The sequence below is a fragment of the Sceloporus occidentalis genome, unplaced genomic scaffold, assembly GCF_023333645.1.
Source record: "Sceloporus occidentalis isolate IW3139 unplaced genomic scaffold, rSceOcc1.0.p SCAF_1, whole genome shotgun sequence".
Lineage (NCBI taxonomy): Eukaryota > Metazoa > Chordata > Lepidosauria > Squamata > Phrynosomatidae > Sceloporus > Sceloporus occidentalis.
The window spans coordinates 137970411-137993089 of record NW_028316981.1 but is presented as its reverse complement, the minus strand read 5'-3'; the positions used below and the strand labels follow the sequence as shown (position 1 = coordinate 137993089).

General features: G+C 40.8%; 1 protein-coding gene across 3 annotated transcripts in view; it reads left to right on the top strand.

Annotated features, from left to right (window-relative positions):
- Positions 1-21716, top strand: part of TIMP2 (TIMP metallopeptidase inhibitor 2) — a 39588-nt gene extending 17872 nt beyond the window's left edge. Inside the window, exons 1-5 of one of the 3 annotated variants that reach the window (XM_089538805.1) lie at positions 5953-6009; positions 10207-10307; positions 13191-13299; positions 17011-17135; positions 19033-21716. In XM_089538805.1, the coding sequence (XP_089394931.1) occupies positions 5979-6009; positions 10207-10307; positions 13191-13299; positions 17011-17135; positions 19033-19230 (564 nt within the window). In that variant the 5' untranslated portion in view covers positions 5953-5978 and the 3' untranslated portion in view covers positions 19231-21716. Of the gene's footprint in view, positions 1-5952; positions 6010-9509; positions 9535-10206; positions 10308-13190; positions 13300-17010; positions 17136-19032 lie in introns of those variants that run through there. The other 2 variants (XM_089538815.1, XM_089538795.1) reach the window with 2 other exon arrangements.
- The last annotated feature ends 963 nt before the right edge of the window (positions 21717-22679 follow it).

The window sequence follows — 22679 nt, the reverse complement described above, 5'->3', positions numbered from 1 at the left end:
TGGCTTTTTAGTGAGTTTTCCTGTGCCTCCCTAGTCTGATTTGGGGCAAATGAATGGGAACGAAAGGGTGTCTGATTTGGGAACCTGGAGATGGGAGGAGCAGTGCTCAAGGGGCTGGCCTGGGGGTGTCACCCTCTTTGTTCTCTTTCTGCATCGCTGGTGCCGTTTTCTTCCATTCACATAGCCTTTCCCCTAGTGGATTGGGAAGCAGGGTAAGGCGATCACGCTACATTGAGCTCCAAACGCAGTAAACACATTGCTCCCCCTGCAACCTCCCCTCTGCTCCACATTCATAGACCGACGTGTGAGGAGAGCCATTGAACAACATTTTAAACTATTATTTTTTATTTTTTTATTTTTTGCCACCACCTGAGTGCCTGAGCAGCAGATGGGCTTTGCAGTACATGCCTGCTTGATCAACCCCCAGACAGCGCAGGGAGCAATGGGGCAGGCAAAGGGATTTGGGGCAAATGGCTCCTCTTCTCTCCGGCGGGGACAAGTGCCTAAGCAGCTGATTGGCTGTGACATCAAGTGCTTGATTGACAGCTGATTTTTTTAAATAAAAAAAGAGATCCCGGAAGGGCAATGGGAATGGGGAGCAAAATAACCCACTTCAAATTACCACAGGGAAAATACTAATGGGAATGAAAACAGGGGTAAAAAAACCCGGGTCTGTTTGCACCTGTTTTTAATGGGAACGAAGGGTCAGATTCGAGTCAGAATCTGAGTCAGAATCGCAGTGAAATAAGCCGCTTTTTTTTGCCCAGTAGGAATGGGGCCTAACTCTTCCTAGGAAGGGAGTTACAGAACCTTGGAACATCTACCAAGAAGGCCCTCTCATGTTTCCACCAAGTGTACCTGTGAAGGTGGAGGGACAGAAAGAAGGGCCTCCCCAGGACACAGGCAAGCTCATAAAAATAGATAGAGTCCTTCAGATAATTCCCATCCCATGTAAAAACAGATTGAAAGCAGGTAACAGCCATATTCAGCTCATTGGTGCTGTTTCTTCACCATCAAGCCTACTTATGCAGTTGCAGCTGTCTTTATACAGAAACGGTAGGAAAAGCCACAGGAAGTGAAATGTGTGCAAGGGAGCATTCTAGGCTACAGTCCTTGTTTGGAAATCCTATCAAATATAATGTCTCACTTCTGAATAAATTTTGTTTGGATTAGGGTGTCAGAAAGCAAAGCGACAGTTCTTACAGGCAAATGTGACTTGGGCGGTCTCCCTCCGCTCTGCTTTGCTCCACGAGGAAGCCGCAGTGGACAAACAGCACAGCTCTGTCTCGGAGCAAAAAGAACCCACAAAAAGTGGGTTCTTCTTGTGGCATGTTTGTGACGCTGCAATGCACCAATGGCGCACTTGCGGTATCACAAAGGCGCCAGGACGTGCAGATGCTAGGCGTCTGTCACGTCAAAATGGTGGTGCCCGTATGTACAGGGTGCCGCCATTATGGGCTGCCAGTACATACTAGGCTAACCCTAGTACGTACTAGGGTTAGAGAACATGTGAATGGTGCACACTCCCTAACCCAAGAATCGCTGCCGCCACGTTACAAAATAGAGGTATGTATCCCGTCTTAGTGTCAGTACCAAATCGCTACATCTTTACACAAGTGTGAATAAAATCAAGACCAATCATATGGTAAAAATGCAAAATGCATTTTATTTGTTTTTTAAACTACTTAAAATTTTAGATACCTTCAGTTAAGTCATTTTGGTATATTATGTGGCATGTGTTAAATGTGGATCAACAGATCTACTTTCTCTTATGGTGCTTTTATACTGGGGATCTGGCATTTCCTCATCTCTTTTTGTATAACATGTGAGATGGTTGTAGGCTTATCTGTTAGGCTATATCTAGACAGATGGAGGAATTTTCCAATAATAGTGCAGGAAAAGGGACTAATTGATCCTCTTCTCTTCCATTTTCAGTGAACTAGCTGGTGTACTAGCTTGAGTGTTGGACTAGGACACTGGGGGACCAGGGTTTGGATCCCTGCTTGTCCATAGAAACCTACTTGGTGACGTTGGACAAGTCACATTGTCTGAGCCTCAGAGGAAGGAAAATGCAATCCTCCCCTGAACAATTCTGCCAAAAAATGCCATAAGTTCACCTTAAGATTGCTGTAAATCAGAAAAGACTTGAAGGCACAAAACAACACCATAACTAGTAAGAGACACTAGGAATGTTATTGTGTGCCTTCAAGCCATTTTCGATTTGTGGTGATCCTAGAGTGAATCTAGCATGTTTTTTTGGGGGGGGGAGGCTGAGAGTGTGTGACTCGCCGAAGGTCACACAGTGAGTTTCCATGGCCAAGTGGCACATTGAACTCTGATCTTGAGTCACAGTCTGTTACTCAAGCAACTGCACAACACTGGCTGTAGTACTATCCTTTAATTCTGTTTTTGGAGATTTAGTATACATTTGTATATATCCACTTGTTTTGTTGTTGTATACAGATGGCCCTTTGTATCCACAGATTCTGCATCCATAGATTCAACCATCCACAGCTTGAAAATATTCAGAATTTCCCTCTCTCCCAAAAAACAAACCCTGATTTTGCCACTTCATACAAATAACACCATTTTACTATTCCGTTGCATATAATGGGACTTGAGACTGTAGATTTTGATATCCATGGGAGGTTCTGAGGCAAACCTCAGTGGATTCCAAGGACCCACTGGAATTTGTGTCCATTCACTTGTGTTCTTTGCTCCTATGTGCAGTTATATAATGTGTTTATGTCTTCTGTTGGGATGCTAAATTTATTTAGTGTTCCTTTCTGTAGCAGGCGATCCACAGTTTTTCGCTGGCCTTCGTAGTTAGCCAAAATCTGTTGTCATCTAAGCAGGAAGAAGAGGGTCTGGTCATGACATCATGTTGAGATTTGGAGACAGTGGTCCACCAGCACAGTTATGGTCCATCAGCACAATTATAACGTCATGCCTCCTTGGCTCTAAGCTAGGGTGTGTGTGTCTTGAACCGGTAGTACTGAACAACAAAGAGGTTTGTTAATCTATAGGGCATCATACTGAGTTGCCAGCTTTTCCGTAACTCATTGTGAGTCAGATTCTCCACTCATTTCATATCCAAAGCTAATAGGTGCTCACCATAGGTAAACTGGTCAGCACTTCTGTGAAAGTCTGTGTAGGAGTTGCTTTTATGTGAAGTTATATTAGTGAGCACTATGTATTTTCTGTGCATTATCATGTTGTGAGTCGCAATATTCTGTACTAGCAATCATATTGTAACATGTTGGATATGGAGTACGCTAAAGAATTTCAAAAGAAAATCAGTCTGTGCTTTACAGATTATAGCAAGGCCTTTGAATGTGTAGACCATGAAAATCTATGAATTGCTCTTAAAGAAATGGGGATGTTACAGCATTTGATTGTCCTAATACATAAACTATATTTAGGACAAGAGGCTACTGTTAGGACAGAATACGAAGAAAGGGAATGACTTCCAATTGGCCAATGGGTCAGGCAAGGCTGCATTTTATCAACCCACCTGTTTAAGTTGTAGAAAGAATATATCATACATGAAGCAGGATTAGACTTGGGGGAAGGAGATGTGAAAATTGGAGGAAGGAACATTAACAGTTTAAAAAATGCAGATGGTACCAAACTACTAGCAGAAAATAGCAGACTTGGAATGATTACTGAAGAAAGTCAAGGAAGAAAGTGCAGAGACAGGTTTATAGTTGAACATTAAGAAAATAGAAGAATGACCACAGATAATTTGATGTTGTTGTTGTGTGCCTTAAAGTCACTTCTGATGTATAGCAACCCTAAGGCACACCTATCATGGATTTTCTTGGCAAGTTTCTTCAGAAGGGATTTGCCATTGCAATCCTCTGAGGCTGAGAGAGTGTGACATGTCCAAGGTGGGTTTACATGGCTGAGCTGGGATTTGAAGCCTGGTCTCTAGAGTCATAGTCCAGTGCTCAAACCACTACACCATGCTGGTTCACAACTGTAAAGTGGACAATGAAGACATTGGAATAGTTCAAGATTTTACATACCTTGACTCAGTCCTTAACCAGAATGGAGACTGCAGTCAAGAAATAAGAAGACTAGGACTTGGAAGGGAAGCTGTGAAGGAACCAGACAAGATCCTGAAGTATAAAGATAGATAATTGAATATTTAATTTTGGATTGTCCATGCTATTATATTTACCATTTCCATGTATGGTTGTGAAAGCTGGACGGTGAAGAAAGCTGATGGGAAGAAAACTCATTTGAAGTGTGGTAAAAGAGTTCCATGTGGACTGCTAAACAGACCAATAAATGGGCCCTAGAGCAAACCAAGCCTGAACTCTACCTAGAAACCAGGATTACTAAACTGAGACTGTTGTACTTTGTCCATATCATGAGAAGCCATGTCTCAGTATAAAAGACAATAATTCTTGCTAAAGCAAAAGGCAGCAAGAAAAGAGGAGGACCACATTCCAGATGGATAGACTCAATCAGGGAAGCCATGGCTCTGAGTCTACAAGAGCTGAGCAGAGCTGTTGATAATACGGTGACATGGAGGTATCTCATTCATGGGGTCGCCATAAATCAAAGTCAACTTGATGGCAAATAACAATAACATCTGTAGTAACTGCAGGGAAGAAGCATGGTGTCAGGAGAATCTGTGTCCATATGTGCCTTCAAGGTGTTGATCAATTTGTGATAACCCAATTAATTTAATAGGGTTTTCTTAGGCAAGAAATACTTAGAAGTGGTTTTGCAAGGTAGTTTCCTTCCCCTGAAATATGCACCAAGAGAATTTACCATAACTTTAAAAGAACAGGAAGCACTGACAAATGTGTAGATCGGCTATGAATACTTCTTCCAGCCTCTTGCTCTAAAGCCTGGGGAATTGCTTGTGCCAAGCTTAACTGAGAAAGATAACTGGCTTCAAGGTAGATTTCCCCAGTCAGTTACACCCCTATGTCCTTCAGGTTCCAAGGAGGTAGGCCTCCACTTAAAGCAAAGGCTGGAATCATATTCCCTTTAAAATGTTGCTGGGTTGCAACTTGCATCATTTCTCCCCATTCCTATGGCTGATGGGAGAGGCAATGCATCAATATCTGGTGGATCACACAGTCCCCACCCTTGCTTTAAGCTGTGAGGGTGCTTTAAAACATGCTATAAAATGTAGTATGTAGAGAATTAGGCTCAGAAGGATTGTCTTCTTAATTTTCTTTAGCTTTGTGAACCTGCGTTTTTCCTATTTATTCTTTAATTTTACCATCCACATGCCATGTCCACCTACTGTGCTATTAGAACGAGAGATTACTGATAAGACACTAAGAACATTACCACACAAAGCTTTTAAACCATGATTAAAGCTGGAGAATGGCGTATTTGAAAATACTCATCACATGACATCTTTTTCAGTTAGCATATCCTTCCAACTCTATATGATAAGACCAGTATGCCTAACCAAAACTGATAGTGTGACTGTTGATATATTGTTTTTAAGGTTTTTAATCTGTATGAAATTTTGATATATTGTATTGTATTTTATTGTAATATGATATGTAAACCGCCTTGATCTGGAGGAAAGGTGGTATATAAATAAAAGATTATTATTATTATTATTATTATTATCATCATTATAGCTGCTGTGCCTGTGAAGCATTGATAGAGCATCCCCTTTCATTGACAGGTAAAACCTGTCAGTAAGCTCCCAATCACACTGCTGCTTCATTACTATACAGATGTGATACTTTGCTGCTACAGTAGTTCCAATATTGGCAGTCATGTGGTCTTGGTGTCTCCTCCTCTACCCACCTCTATTCACTATTGCCAAGCAGACTGTTTTGGCAACTTATTTGGCTTCTAAGATTTCAGTAGGCATTACTACCCATATGCTTTCAAATGTCCCTTCAGCATTCATGGGGTCTAAGAACTTGTGTATGTTCTAATAATAGCTATGACTGCCTCTGTTCATCTGGCTGTGCCATAGACACCAGCCTGAAAACATGTCTGCCTGTTTCACAGGGATGAATTTCTGTAAGCTGTAGGGGTTTGTTTTTTTGTGGGGGTTTTTTTTTTTTTTGGTTTGGTTTTTAAAGATGCTTGTTACTGTGTTGCCAGATAAGCACAGTATATATTGATCTGGGTCAAATTTATTCCTTCCACACTCCCACTAGATATACAAGGTCCCTGCCATGTTATATGTCAGCTGCTAAAACTCAAAGTCCTCCGAAGCAAGAATCTTCCTTTGTTTGTGGTGGGACAACAAACGACATACAGTGGTATATGGGATTTCCTTTCCTTGATCTTTTGTTTGGGATTCATGCATGCTACATTGTATGCATATGCGGTTGTACTTTCTCTTTCTTCCCCATCTCCCCCCAGGCCTGGTCCCTGGCTTGGCTGAGCTGTTGGGTGCTTGGCTTAGAAAGTGCAAAGTAGCAGTTCCCTCTCTACAAAGCCACACTATTCAGAAGAGAAATCTTCCTTCTACGAGGTTGCATTTTTTGCCAGTGATTCAGCAGCACGTGAGTGGAAAAGCCTGGAGCCATAACTATTAGCCAGACCTAAAGACTCCCAGCCACTGTCACACAATCGTCTCAGCCAGGCCAAAAGCATCCAGGCCAGGCCACAGGCAGATTGCAACAGATGAAGTGGCAGTGGAGGCTCTGAAACAGAGGCCGATGATGGATACAGCATATGTGTGATGCTGGGATAGAGCCCTTTGAACAGAGAGATATGCTTCCCTGCTTTGAGATGCTTGCAGATACTGGGGAGAGCTACTCTCTTCGGACTATGACTCCTAGAATCTATATCAGTTATGCTGGCTGGGGGACTGTGGGAGTGATAATACTCAAAAGTATGTTTTCCAGGTTCTGGCCTGGATGCTTAAACCTCTTGCCTATAGCCATCCACAGGAGAATATACCTGAAATTCACACCCATCTTCTTTCAGTTCAGTGCTCTGCAGTGAGTGATGCCTTGTCTCCTAATTCACATGTTCAGTTAAATAATACCTTTACTGTATTGTGATCAGTCAGTTCACATAATCTAACATTCGGAACTTGGAGTTATCCAGAACATGCTTTTCCACACTGGATTTTAAACAGAAGTGGGAAACTTGTTGCCTTCCCGTTTTTGTCGCCCTGCAACTCCTCTCAGCTCTAGGTCCACAGTCAAAGATGAAGGGTGATGAGAGATGTAATCCAGCAACTTCTGGATGTCACAGGCTGCCCAGCTTTGAATTTTTGCATTTGGCGTGGATGTGCTGAGTTTATGCATATTTCCTAAAAGAGAGTCACTGCCAGTGAGAGTAGACAGAACTGGTCCAGATGGACCAGTGATTTCACTATATATTACAGCTTTATTTGAGATATCATTTGCTGGTGAACAGGAATTCAAGTCAGGCTTGTGCCCTTCTTAATAGTAAAAGGAAAATACATTTAGCCTTAACAAAGAAAAACTCTAGACACAGTTAAACAACAACAACATGAAGAAAGAGTTCTTTGGCACAGTGAAAGCTAACAAATACATTGTGGCATTTTGTACAATTGACAAAGCAAGCTCTGGCTCATAGAAGCTTCTACTATAATAAATATGTTAGTATTTATAGTGCCACAAGACTCTCTGATGTTTTTGTTGCCTGCTGCATACTAACATGGCTTACCCTCTGGAATTTAGACCCTATTAAACTGATTGGCAACATGTGTAAGAAGAAACAGAGCAAGTTCTTCTTAACACACTGAACAGTTTACTGATGGAATTTGTTGTTACAGGAAGTTGTGAGGGCCTGCTGATGCTATTGAGAATTTTTAAAAACTGTTTTCTTCCACCCCCACTGACATGTGTTACAAATATTTGTACTTTTAGCCCTGCTTTTTCACCTTATATGTAAAAACATAACTCTCTGGTTTACAGAACTTCATGGAAAATAGGACTAGCTTGCTCAGTTTAGATCAAATTATGCAAAAGCAAAGAATCCTGGGCAGAGAACCCAGGGCTTTAAAGCAGAAGCAGGAAAGTTGTGACCCCTCCCAGATGTTATGGGACTGCAGGCCCCATTAGCCCAAGACAGCATAGCCAGTGGTGAGGGATGGTGAGAGGTACAGTACAGCAACAGCTGAAGGGCTACTAGTTTATCACTACTTCAAATGACCCATAGATTACTTCACATCCTTTCTTTCTAGTCTCCTCTGATGTAGATGTAAAGGAAGAAAATAATTCCCAAGTAATTCCTGATTCCTAAATAAAACAAACAGCATGTATGTTGTATTTTGAACATCCTGTACTGTGTCTTTCTTTTCTTGTATTTTCTTGATACCTATGATTATGCTTTTTATCAAATCAGGTCTGGTTTATCAGACTAGCTCCTGCTTTCTACTTGTGCACAATGGTTTTCAGCTTGTGGCTGATTTGTGGGTAGTTAACGTGTAAATCATATTTTATGGTAGAGATTCATTATACTTTTTGATTATCATTTTCCATTCCCTGGCCAAGATGTAAAGCCTATAAATACAGTAACAGAATCTATACTAAAAGCAAATAATTCTGTACTATCAACTGGGGAAGGCAAAATTAAATTAAATTGCTTTTTGCCAGACCCCCGAGCTCCACTGACTAGAGTTATATGAAAAAGACACATCTGTTGTTATGCGCCTTCAGGTCAACTCAGACTTATGACAACTCTTTTCTATGCAAGATTTATTCAGATGAATAAATCTTGCATAGAAAGATTGCCTTCTTCTAAGGCTGAGACTTGCCCAATATCACCCAGTGGATTTCCACGACTGAGCAAGAATTTGAACCCTGATCTCTTAGAGGTCTAGTCCAACAATCATACTACTACACCATTCTGGCTGTCCACATACAAGGTAGCCCTGAACACATCCTGAGTCTTTGATTTTCAGTGTCAGAGTTGAACTGAGCTCAGTGGTCTTTCACTTGAAAATTCAGTCATCTTTCTTCATTTCAGTAGACGAATTTAATTTGCTTTTTAAATAATAATTTTATTGTTGTTGCTTGACTTGAGTCTAGTGAAATGATTCCAGCACCACCTGTATTTAGTAGAGCTTCTGTTATCTACCTCCAGATACCTCCCACCCCATACATCTTGAAAGCCTACTCCATAGGGCTAGGACACCTTCTGAAGCAGGTTTTCATGCAAGTGCGTGGGGCTATAGTGAGGGGAAGATTCACTTAGTGGACAGCTGACATTGGATTTAGGCTTTTGGAGTCAGAAACCTGGCTATTCAGCTGTGAATCACTGAGCGATTTGTCAGTAGATTCTAATTGACTTTCGGTCCACTCCTGCTTGCTGCTTTTAAGAATATACTGTATTGTGTCAGTTTTGCATCAGTATTTTTAAGAGCATGAATTTCACCACAGTGGATAGGTGAGAGTTAATTTGAGGCAGAGATTTATCAGGAATTCTTTCTGACTAATTGGAGGGTCGGGGAGAGAGGAGAATCACTGTGGGTTTCTTCTTGTGAACTCCCATGTGAAGTTTAGATAGGAGAAGACATAATGTTGTGGTCAATGGACTCTTGATTGATTATGACACAACGTAAGTATTTTGATTATCTTTGTACTTGATGAAAATATGCAACCAATACTCAGAAGTCAGTGTCTTTCTTGCTTTGAATCTTTGGTGCTCTCTAGGACAGCAGTTGGTCTCTTTATTAAACTGTACCTGAAGACTTTAAATAGAGGTCAAGCATAAATATTTTTATCTGGGTAATATTTCAGTGCAGATAGTTAAAGAAGAGTTTATTCCAATGGCAAATATGCCAAATTCTGATGGCAAATATGTTTAACAGGAAAAGCTTTTAACCTCCACATCTTAGTAACAACAAATATCCTTACTTCAACATGTTTCAGCTGCATGTTTCCCCTGTCTTGGAAGCTGGTTGCACATAGTGAGATTCATGGTCTTATCTCTGAAATAAATAGAGCAAGAAGGAATTTCAAACATGGCTGAAAGCTCTCTTTGTGATTGTGATTTATAATGATAGAAGTGTAGAGAGTAAAAAGGAACGGAAGGCACTGTATTATTATTTGTAGCATGCAACACATACTGTCTCCAGGGATTAATGGCTTTGAGTTTCTCTTGCTGGCACAGCTACTGATGAACTTTGGAGGCTCGCTGTTGCTAGGATAGTAGTAAGCCTTGGGAAGGCTGCAGTCATCAGTGGTGCTACATCTGTCCACTAATTTTCTCTGTGTCTTTCTGTTTCAGTGATTAGAGCAAAGGCTGTCTCTGCAAAAGAGGTGGACTCCGGTAATGACATCTATGGGAACCCCATCAAACGCATCCAGTACGAGATTAAGCAGATAAAGGTAAAAGTAAAAATCATCACATGGGAGGCCTATTTGCATGGATTTTATCCTGTATATCTCTGTCACACAGACTTACAGATATTTCACAGACAGAAATATATCACATCTGGTGGTCCTGCTTTGAGATAACAGGATTTCTGATAGTATTTCATGAAAATGTAGACATAGTGCAACCTCCAGTCTACCTGGATCCATTATTTGCTTTATTGCTAATTGTTAAAGAGTTCCAGAACTAGCCTACATAACTAAGATTTAGTACTATTCTGCTTGACAGCAACCAGAAAATAACTTAAGCACTAGAACACTTGAAATGGACAAACAATACAGGGATTCGATATCCATCTCCATCAGGGAGCTGTTAGAGGGAGAGACCTTCACCTGGTAGAGAAGAACTCAACCTATGGAGGAGTCATCTGTCCCAGAGAACAGTTTTGCATCTGGAAAGTTCTTCTGGTGTAAATCAGCCACAAATGATAGATCCCCAAATGGGCAGGTCAAACGTACGGCCAGATCTATTTAATCCAAAACCTTCAGTCTCCCACAGAGTCCAAACTGATACTCTCCTTGAGCAGGTATAACTAACCCTCCTGTCTATTTCAGTATAGGTGGGTATTTTTAAAAGACCAACTGAGCGAAAAAGCTCAGAAAGTCATCTTTCATGCTAGAAAGCAAAAACTAGCTTGGCGAGGGAAGTAGCAGGCAATTGGCCACTAATTTCCTGCCTCCCTGTTAAGGAAACATCCAGTGAGAATTCCGTCTCAGAGCAAGGTGGCTAGATCACTGATCTCATTTTGAGAACATGATTTCTATTCTAATAGGAGTGTCTTAAGCCACCCCAAACCTTAATGTGATGCATTTACCTGATCTTGAATTTGTCTTAAATGTTCCAGGATACATTTATGGATATATTACTTTAAAAAACTGTCTGCACTGTTATTAATTTAACTCATTAATTATGTACTTTGTGGATACAATTAGCAATTTTAGAAAAATAATGAATGGATAGGACCTCACACTCCACAGGTGGCAAATGTTTGTTTGTTTGCTTAAATATAAATATGCTTCTCACACAAAGAAAAGTTCTAGGGTGCCCTTCACCAGCTGCATCCTGGTACATGCCCATAATTCTGTCTTGTACCCCAAATGGCTAAATAAGTCACAAGCCTTTGCTCCATAGTTTCTCAGGACATCTGAACCCAGCAGAAGCCTTTGCTGTACTTGTTTGTTCACCAGCAGGTCGAGAGAACATTTACCCCTTTCCTCTGTTGCTTGCTTTCAAACAACCAGAGTCTGAAAAGGGTGAGCATTTTATGAGCTTTCTCTATCTCCTGACAATCTTGCCTTATAACATGGGTTTGTAAGGTTCAGTTGATTTTTAATTAGCTTTGTCAGTCTTTGAAACCTGAGAGGAGAGTGAGTGTCACCAACCAAGTCATTAAAGTTTTCTTGTCCTTAGTTGCTTTTGGAGAGGCTTCAATAGTTTTGTGGAGATTCATTGTGCTAAATCATCAGAAGTCCTCTTCTAGGACATTGCAGATTTTAAAAAAATAAATAATGGAGACATTTGTCAGAGCACAGTTTAAATTTTCACTGACCTATATACATACCAATACTTAATTTGTGAAACTTGCATTTCGCAAGGTTGAGAGCAGTTGAGCTGAAGGAGCCCTTGTCCCATGTTGCTGTATTAAGTAGATCAATATGAATGATATCACTACATGCTTGATAACTATATTTTTGTTTTAGCTATCCTTCTGTGGGAAAAGCTGAGATTTCAGGGGGAAAGGATCAGTTTGAGGGTGAGCTGAGAAGAGGAAAACAGCCTTGAGGAAAATACACATGAGAATTTCAAGCAGGCAGGGCATCCTGTACCAGGTCCAGTGTCCACTCTCTCTCCTCTTCTATATCCAGATTGGACTGGTGGCTCCTGTTTGACTGTTTGTCCACTGAGTTCCTGTGACACTGCACTACATTTTCCAGTTCTGTAGGAGCAGGGAAACATTTTGCTTGGCAAAATGGAGCAGTGAAGAAAATGTGTTTAGTTACTTTGTTTTTATGAATTTATTGTATTTTTGTTGCTCAGAATATCAGAAGGATTCTGAATTTATAAATGCTAAATTTATAGATGCGAACAATTAGTTTTAATTGCAACAGACATAGTATATCCAGAGTGTCATGTAGCCAAATTAACAAACCAACCAAACACAGCCTCTTTACCTGGAGTATGAGTTGACACAATGTTCCTTTCCACAGGGCAGCCAATGTCATATGACTGGTGGGGGAGAGAAGAGTCCATTGAGAGCAGGCCCAGATGTTCTCTTTGTCTGCACCTGCATTCGTCACTTTCTTATTGACCAGTTGGCAAACAGATAGTAAAATAAATATTGGGTTTTGTGCTGGAACTACAAAAAATAAGTTTCTGGATTTCTGGTATTATCTTGTCTACCCCACCCCCACCCCACTCTTATCCCAAGACTAGCAAAACTAGTTGTTGCTGAAAGTGACGACCATTGACAATACCTTTCTTAGTGCTATGAAAAAAATGCTATTTATGTGGGGCATCTTCATCCCTAGATTGTCTTGTGAAATTCTGATTATTATTATTATTTACACAATAGAGCCAGAACTATGGTATAGTGGTTTGGGTGTTGGGCTGCGACTCTAGAGAGCAGGGTTCAAATCCCTGCTCGGTCATGGAAACCCAGTGTGTGACCTTGGGCAAATCATACTCTCTCAGCTTCAGAGGAAGGCAAAGACAAACATCTTCTGAAGAAATCTTGCCAAGAAACCCTGTTCTCCTTAGAGTCAGAATTAACTTGAATGTACATCATCACCACGACAATAATTACTGGTCTTGGCCTCACATATCCTCTTCCTTCTTAGATGTTCAAAGGTCCTGACCAAGACATTGAATTCATCTACACGGCTCCTTCCTCAGCAGTGTGTGGAGTGACGCTGGATGTCGGTGGCAAGAAGGAATATCTCATTGCAGGTAAGAAAAGGGGAAAGATTGTTCCTGTGAATCAACCCTGTGCCATTCCCCCACCTCTTCTCTTTATGGAGTGATTGGAGACAATTTATTTTTAGCTGAAGTTCCTTCTTGTTTACCATTTTGCTCATCTAAGCCTCCACGGTTGTAAAGAGCAATATTCTCCAGTAGGCAGATTAACATCAGTGTTATGCTTTGGAATTTCAGGATAGTTGTCTTCCTGAAGAATAAGCATTGCAGCTTTATAATCTTTCCAGCTACAATCAGTTTATGCATTCATACACTCCAAGAGGAAGATAATAACATTACACAGCTTAACATAGTCTAGCCACATCCTTATAAACATTTTATAGTTTAGCAGTCTATTGTTATATAATCTAAGTCTATCTCTTTTACCATGCATCTCCTCATTTGATCATCAGCTAATTAAGAGACAAGCTTTTCTGCACATCAAAAGACCTCAGAGGTAAAAGACATTATCTGTTGATCTGGCTATCTGTTATCAGGCCTCATTGCATTGCATCTAGATGGGCTCTCACTCTCTTCTTTTGTTATCTCTGTTTATATTTAGCAGGCACTATACCCAGACAGCTGGAGTATATCGTTTCTCTAAATAGAAATAACACTTTTCTAACCCAGTAAATTCACCATCAATTACCCCATGTTCTCAATCAAGTTTTATCTTGTTAAGACTTTTTACTTTTAATAGCTAACCTGCAGGGCTTGGAACTGGTAAAATTTCATGACTAACTTATAAAACTCAAAAGGCCGAGGAAGAGGAAAATAAACATAATGCTTCCCTAAACCCGTTTTCTATGCCAAGTCAAGAAATACTTGTTTATCCACGATTTTGAGCTGGATTTGTTGCCTTGGTCTAGCTTTATTATTTTCTAGCTTCTGTACAGCATCCAGGAATCCATTATGATGATGGATGATCTTGTCTAGGAATGTTTAAAACAAACACAAAAACGTACATGGAACAAATCTACCCTTTCCCTTATGTGTCTTATGTGGACTGACAGTTGCTAGAATGAAACACACTCCCAGATTAAACAAATGCAGCTTGCTTTCAATGGTACAAGGAGGGTTTGTCCTTGATACATCACAAACTACCCTCTGCTGCCCAGAGGAGCTCTGAAATCACTCAAATTTAATTTGTTCAGCTTTGTCAAGCGCCATCTCCTGGAGTTCCCATGAAGAACATGAGACAGTGGTTTAATCGGCAGCTCAACAGGAAACTTGAACACACACACAGCCTCACCAGGTTAATGAAGTGTGCTGGGAAGTCTGATAGTGGTTAGCAGTTTGACATTTCTTGTTAGGTAGGGACCATAGAATCATAGACTTTTAGTCTTGGCAGGGCCATCTAGTTCATCCTCTTTCATTGCAGAAATACACAGCTAAAATGCATAACTACCACCTGAAAGATACCCAGCATACTTCTGTTTAAAGACCTTCAAAGAAGGACAGCCTACCACCCTCCAAGGCAGTCTATTCCACTATTGAACAGTACTCACAGTGAAATTCTTCCTAATATTTAGGTGGAATCTCTTTTCTTGTAATTTAAATCCATTGGTCTGTATTCTAATCTCTTGAGCAGCAGAAAACAACAACAACAACAACAACAACAATAATAATAATAAATTATATACTACCTTTCTCCCAATAATGGGACTCAAAGTGGCCAACAACATTTAAAAACAATACAGGTTAAAACACTATAAAAGCTAATTGAAAGTATAAAATATACAATTAAACAATAATATAGTAAAACGATTAAAATATTAATATGCATTAAAAACAATTAAAATAAAAAACTATATACAGACACTTTAAAACTTCAAAACCACCACCATACAACACGAAGAGCCCAACTCCAACAGGTTTTGAAGGCCTGGTGGCACAAAAATGCTTTAACCTGCCGCTGGAAGGACAGCAAGAACAGGGCCATCCTGGCCTTTCTGTGGGGAGAGACTTCCAAAGTCTGGGAGCAGCCACTGAGAAATCCCTCTCCCTTGTCCCCACTAAACATGCTTGAGAAAGTGGTGGGACAGAAAGGAGAGCCTCTCTAGGTGATATTAAAACTCTTTATGGGTGTTTTTGTATACGGAGATATCACCATGCTCACTTCATCTGCTAAATGACGTATCTTCAGATACTTAAAGAGGGCTATAGCATGGGAAGATGGGAACTTTCCCCATTATTACCCCAAATTCTTTGCATATTGAAGAGCATGAAGGACAAGGGCCTTTCCCTCGCTGGTCTCCATTCTCTTCTGTCTTCTCTGTTGCAACATCCTAAACAAGAATGTCAAACCTACATTTCTAGAAAGTGCCATGGAACATCACAGATTAAGAACAGTTTTATATTCACCTTTATAAAAGACATATTGTGAGTTCCTCAAAATGCATACCTGGATAAGCTTTTAATAACTAGGCATGTTCAACTCATATAAAAGTTTATTGAGCAAAGGCAATGCAGAAGCTTTTAAGAATATGAATAGCATGGAGAGACTGGATAAGGGGAAATTGTGAAATGCTTTCAGTGTCTCAAAATGCAAAACTGCAGGATATCTTAATTAAATAGGTGTGGGAAGCAGGAAACAACACAAAAATCAACATTTCATGCAATGAGGTATTGTGTTAACTTTTGACATAAAGAGTTTTCAACATGATTCTGGGACTTCTGTCGTGTATACAGCTGGCTGCTTTTTGGAAGATCAAGTGCTAAGTGAAATGGACTCAGCATATCAGTACATCCTGGTGGCATAACTGAGTCCTTCTTGCAGTTCATGTTTGTTTGTAATTGGTGCTTTGTGGCCCAGATGAGACACTTACTGACTCTGAGAACTGATCATAGAATCATCAAATTGGAAGAGACCACAAGGGTCATCCAGTCCAACCCCTATCACGCAGGAAGACAAAGTCAAAGCACTCCGGACAGATGGCCATCCAGCCTTTATTTTAGAACCCCCAAAGAAAGAGATTCAATCACTCTCTGAGGCAGTATGTTCCACTGTCAAACAGCTCTTAACTTCAGGAAGTTCTTTCTAATGTTTAGGTGGAATTTCTTTTCCTGTAGCTTGAATTCATTGTTCCATGCCCTAGTTTCTGGAGCAGCACAAAACAAGCTTGCTCCATCCTCAGTATGACATCACTTCAAATATTTAAACATGGCTACCTTGTCACCCTTTAATAATTTCTTCTCCAGACTAAACATACCCATCTCCCTAAGCCACTCCTCATAGGGTTTCCAGACCTTTCACCATTTTGGTTGCTCTCCTTGGGATATGTCCTAGCTTGCCACATCCTTCTTGAACTGTGATGCCTGGAACTTGACACGGTATTCCAGAATACAGAGGCACTATTACTTCCCTCAATCTAGATACTATACTCCTATTGATGCAGCCTAGAATTGCATTGGCTTTCTTTTTGTGGCATCACGTTGCTGACTTACGTTCAACCTGTGGTCTGCTAAGACCCTTAGTTCCTTTTTTCATGTACTGCCATCAAGCCATGTGTCACCCATCCTATATCTGTGCATTTCATTTTTCCTGCTCAGGTGTAGTATCCTATATTTTTCGCTCTTGAAATTCATTTTGTTAGTTTTGGCCCAGCTTTCGAATCTGTTAAGGTCATTTTGAAGAAGCATTTGACATAGTGTATGTGTGTGCCTGTGCCCATGCCCCAACTAACAATCCCTTTGCTTTGTCAGGGAAATCTGAAGGCAATGGCAGGATGCACATTACTCTGTGTGACTTCATCGTTTCTTGGGATTCCCTCAGTCCTACCCAGAAGAAGAGTCTCAACCAGCGATATCAGATGGGCTGTGAGTGCAAGGTATATCTAAATTAGTCTTTTTCAGTTTTTGGACCTCCTGCTACCATGTATATGTGAGTTTGATTCGGAAGAAGAAATTGTTTGCTTTAGTCACTTGTTCAACATGAGGCAGATATGTGCAAAGAAATAATGATATATTGTAGAGTGGAATAGCAAAGATGGAAAAGCAGTTTGCTATAGATCTCACTGAGCAGTATCTGACAACTGTGTGTTACCTATGCAACAGATCAATGGTTTGGAAACACCACATCTTGTCTTTTTAAAAACCTCTTGATTTTTGATAAACATCTGGTTTTTGCTAAGCCCAAAGACCAACCTGAGGTATCTGACATGCATGCTTTCTGCTGTATAACTAGTAGAAACTGATTCTTTTAGTTTAGTAGAGAAGAAGCCAGGGAATACTCGCCCTATTAGTTCACTAAGACTGCAGACTTGCTGAGCAATATTCATTAATAATTTAGAATATGGTTCTCTTGAATGGCTTCAAAAGCAGGTTAGAGAAATTCATTTGGAGTACGGCTTGGAGGCAGTGTGCCACTGATTACCAGATTCTTGCGGGTCAAGTAGGGAGACACTAGGAGAAAGCAATTGCCTTCAGTCCCTGCTGCTAGGTTTGTTCATTTATGCCAGTCCTTTCTATCCCATCCTTTGAGATATAAAGCAGATTGCTGCAGGTTAACAGCAACAATCAGAAATAAAATCACTGTCCACACACGTGGATCTATGCACGGAATATGACAAGTGATCAAGATCTCACATGGCAGAAGGCATGGTGTGGAGGGGGACGGGTTGAAGCACAAATAACTGTAGTAAATGAACAAGCTGGAGATGTGCTGTTTTCACTTTGTATTGTTTTGTGGCAAAGCAGGGCAGTAGTTTGCCTCTTTAACATTTAAATATTAATTTTCATTCTGGAATAGTTGTCTTGTCCACACTTTGTTTTCACCAAGCTTTACACTATCAGTAAAATTTTGGGCTTTTGTTCTTAACTGAGAAGTAAAAAAGGGCAAATGAACTCCAGACCTTAAAGGGGTTGATTGAAAGTGGAAAGGCTTCCAGATACTTTTTTTTAATTGTGCAGTTGTCTCCCTTATTCAAAGAATTTTACAGGAATTGAGTGTCCAGACAGTGTCTTCCATTTGTAACCTTCCTGTGTTTTCTCTCACCTTCTTCCATCTTTTTTCTTATCACCCCCCACCAAAAACAAACAAACATTAAGGGGAAAAAGATAGCATAGTTGCTAGGAGCCTTCCACCTCAAAGCACCCTCCCTTTCTCCTGATTTTGGGCCTTTGTACACCTTCTCAGATGGCTGTATCCTATGGAATACTGGAATTTGTAGCTTTAGGAGATACTTGGAATTCTCTGCCAGAGATCTCTAATGCTGCAGTTCAAAGAAAAATGCACTAGAGAATTCTAAGTACTTCACCAAAGTAAAAATCCTAGGATTTTGCAGCACAGAGCTGTGGTTGTTAAAGTGGTAGCAAACTGCTATAATTCTACAGTGTAGATACAGACTTAGTTTTAATGTGATTCAGTGAAGTGTTACATCACCACACAGAAAAGTTGAGGAGATGCTCCTTATATTAATGTTCAAGCAAATTTCCCAGGTAAGGTTGCAGAGCCCCATGATCAAGCATAATAAAAATACGGGTAACATTGAGTCTCTTTCAGCTCTGGAATCCTATGATGAGCATGAGATGCTCAAAGATTTTAAAGAAGAACTGACTTGCCAGAAGCATTTGGAATGCCACAAGAGGAAGATGGTTTCTGGACAGGATGGAACTTTGGCCCAGTTCCAGCAGAGCTCTTTTGTTTTTCTCATAAATGGCTTTTAGGCTGATGAGGGTGATGGTAAGCCCACACAAGCTTATGGCATGCCTCTTTTCTCCCTGCAGATCTCCCGCTGCCCCTCCATCCCCTGCTATGTCTCTGCTCAGGATGAATGTCTGTGGACTGATTGGGTGACAGAGAAGAACATCAATGGTCGGCAGGCAAAACACTATGCCTGCATCAAACGGAGTGACGGTTCATGTGCGTGGTATCGTGGGGTGGCTCCACCTAAGCAAGAGTTCCTTGACATTGAGGACCCTTGAGTCCCCAGGGTCACGGCAGTCCAGTAGCCAATAGCAACAAAGCCTATAAGAAATTAGATTGGTCCACCTTTGACATCACTTCCTGGAAACAGCATGAAAATAAGGTCTCCCAGGCAGGTACAATAATAGAGAGGGTGGAGGGGGGCTAGGGAATAGGATGTCTATACCACTTGTATATTGCTTAGTCTGTTTCCTCTTCTGTATTGCGCCAAGGCATATTTTCTTTCTGGGTCACCATTGCCAATGTGCCAGAGCACAGTTGGGAGAACAAGAGTGAACATAGGATTGGCTGAAAGGTATTGCCTCTGATTCTGTGTAGCAGGCCTACCAGGTTCTTATTGCCTTGAGAGAGGGCATCCCTTGTTGTGAAGGCAGCTTACTTCCCCTCTGTTTCCCACACTCCTGCCTTCTCCCTAGGCTGAAACCCATGTATAGCAATCAAACCCATGTTAACTAACCCATGTTCAGTCCTTCAGAGTCATTCTCTTCTGTCTGCCACATTTCACACACATACGGTGGAACAAGTGCTAATCTGTCTCTTAGCCTCTATCAAAGATGGTGGTGGCTCTGCCATGAATCATGACTTCCCCTTGCATTGGTGAGAAGAGTTGCATTTTAATAATATAGCCGCCTATTGAGAATTAGCCATCAGAGGGTGGGATGGATGTCAGTCTTTCCAAGGGCAGTATTTTAAAGACATTAATCTAGTTAATGGATATTAAGCCCCAGTTCCTGCGAGATGTGCACATTCTGACTATGAGTTCTTAGCTGTGAAGTTTCTGTAAAAGTACATTTGCTTGGGACTTGGGGTTTGTGCATCAGGACTCCTAGTTGAATCATGTGCTTTTACTCACAACCTAATGCAGGCTTGTGCCACTCATATAAATCTGGTACCAAAGCCCCTCCAGGCCAGAGGAAAGACTTGCTATTCTTATTAAGGGTTCAGCATTTTGTCACTCAAAGGAGGTTGAACTTCCTGGTTGAAAATTCTTGCTGTGTAGTGTATTGATGTTTAAGATGGCCAGCAGAGCTACAAGCCCTGTCATCTACCCTATATAAAAATGGATTATTATGCCAAGAGCTCCTCAGAAGACAGGAGCATGTGTGTTTTCTTCCCAAATATGTGATGACAAGAGCTGGCAGATCAAGGTTTATCCTTCTAAACTGTGAGTATAAAATGCTCTTTTGGAGTAATGAATCAGATCTTGGCTGCCTGCACAAAATAAAATAAAGTGAAAGATCACTTCACGTCTCTGCCTCCAACCCTTTACCCCCCCCCCCTTTTCTGAGCCACTTTATTTTCCTTTGCTGTGCTTCTGCTCCCCCTACATGCTCTGCACAGCCACCCTCTTCTTTGCCATACTCAAAATCAATCTGGAGGGTGTCCAAAAGAGTTCCATGCCAGACCTGCCTCTAGTGGCTTTTCATGCTGTTCATCAAGGTAGAGTTTTAAAGATGTCATATTGGACCAGTCTGTTTAATTTCAATATATTTTGAAAAAAAGAAAAAAAACCTGTTCAGTCCAATATAAAACTCATGTTTTGCTTCCTGTATGGTTATAGTCTATGTGACATTTACCCCTCTCTCTTTTTCCCTCCTTCCTCTCCCTCTCTCTCTGCTGATATTCTTTGATTTTAATGTTTTCCATTTGTTTTGGCAATCAGTTGTATCATTCCTCTTTCCATTATTTTTTCTTTAAATTCCATGTTTAGCTATTAGATTTGCACTTATTCTTGTTTTTTAAAGGGGTTCTGCATTGGAAACTTCTAAGATATAGTGGGAAGAAGGTTGAAATACGTGGAGGGTGGAGTCCCTCCCGTTACTCCTCAGAGCAAGCGGGAGTAATAATGTTTCTCCTTCTGTCTTTCTATTCATGGCTCCGCAACACGCACAGACCTTTTTTTCCTAGAGGTTGGAGGCTAGTTGTGACATGTGACTGCTTCTTGCTAGCCAGTTTGCAGTTTGTGTGCTGGAAGTGAGCAAGATATATTTGCCATTCCAGTGGCAACCATTATGAAAGATCTATTTATGGAAGAGCAGTTATCAAAGACTCCTCGATTGGCTTAATTTATAGTTGTGGGTTTTAGTGGCTCACTGAACCTTCCATGATATATTATATATGCACACACACACTTAACAGTATCCCCTTCTTCATGCCAGCCATTCAAAATATTTAAAAAACGTTTACATTATTTTCAAATCTTTGCTTAGTAAGTATGAAAAATAAGTATCTTAACGCTGCCATAATTTAAAGCTTATTGGGGAGCTGGGGCTGGGATGTTGTTTGGTGGGTGGAGTAATATGGGGGGGCAGGGATGGGGGGGACCTCTTTTGTTGTTGTTGGATTCTGAAAGCTGAGATTTTCTTGTGCTGGGAACACATGAAAGTTGTTGAATAGACAAGCAGACTGTGCATGTCTCTGATGCTTTGTATAATTCATACGTGGACACTTGAGTCTTCGGACAATAAACAGTATTATCAAATAAAATGGGAATAGTCTCTAATTGTCTTGAGTATGCTTTATTTCTACTGAGGAGTAGGCATTTAAAATATACACTAGAAATTATTCCTGAGCCTTTTAACATCTGAGAACTGTTCAGAAAAGTGGCATGTTGGTGGCAGGATGGATCCTTGTCTGCAACCCATGCCCCCTGGCACAAATTGATCTCTACCTTATAGTGTCCAAGGCTACTGATTTACATGGTTCTTGTTTCCACAAAGACTCCTAATGCTTTTTCTTCATTTTGATGCCCATCAAGCCTCTGTTTCTCAGAGCTGGAGGTTATATCACCCCTGGTTTTTAAGTGATAGCAAACTCTTAATTCAGAAACAGTGATTCGTAATGAAACAGATTTAATGTATCGTCAAACAGGTGTGCTTCCTCTTCACTGAAGGAATCTAAGAGCTCTCAAAAACAATGGAAGCCCAGACTTAATTTATCTTCTATTTTATTTAGATTACCTAGGCCTGTTACAGACTGCCAAAATAAAGCTGCTTCGGGTCTCTTTGGAGGTATGCTATTTAAATGATGCATGGGTCCTAAGAGTCCAGAGGTCGCGCCAAAGCCACAGTCCATTCCTAAGCACTGGAGTGCAGCTTTTGGTGCAGCTTCCGGATTCTTAGGATGCATGCATCATTTAAATAGCATACCTCCAAAGAGACCCGAAGCAGCTTTATTTTGGCAGTCTGTAACAGGCCCTAGTGAGCAATTGTGCAGAATTGTCATATTTCTGAAACAAGGATGCTTCATGGCTTCCTAGCAAATGGTCCTGGAACTTTCTAGATGTCATGGATGCCTACACGGATCTTAATGTTGTACAGACATGGCAGAAAAGGGCTTCTGGTGGTGTTCTGCACACTCCACTGCTCAACAGCTGGCTGGCTGCGTGTGTCAGGGACAGTGTTAAGAGTCCCTTCAGCTTGTGGTACCAGGGGACTTCCAACATCCC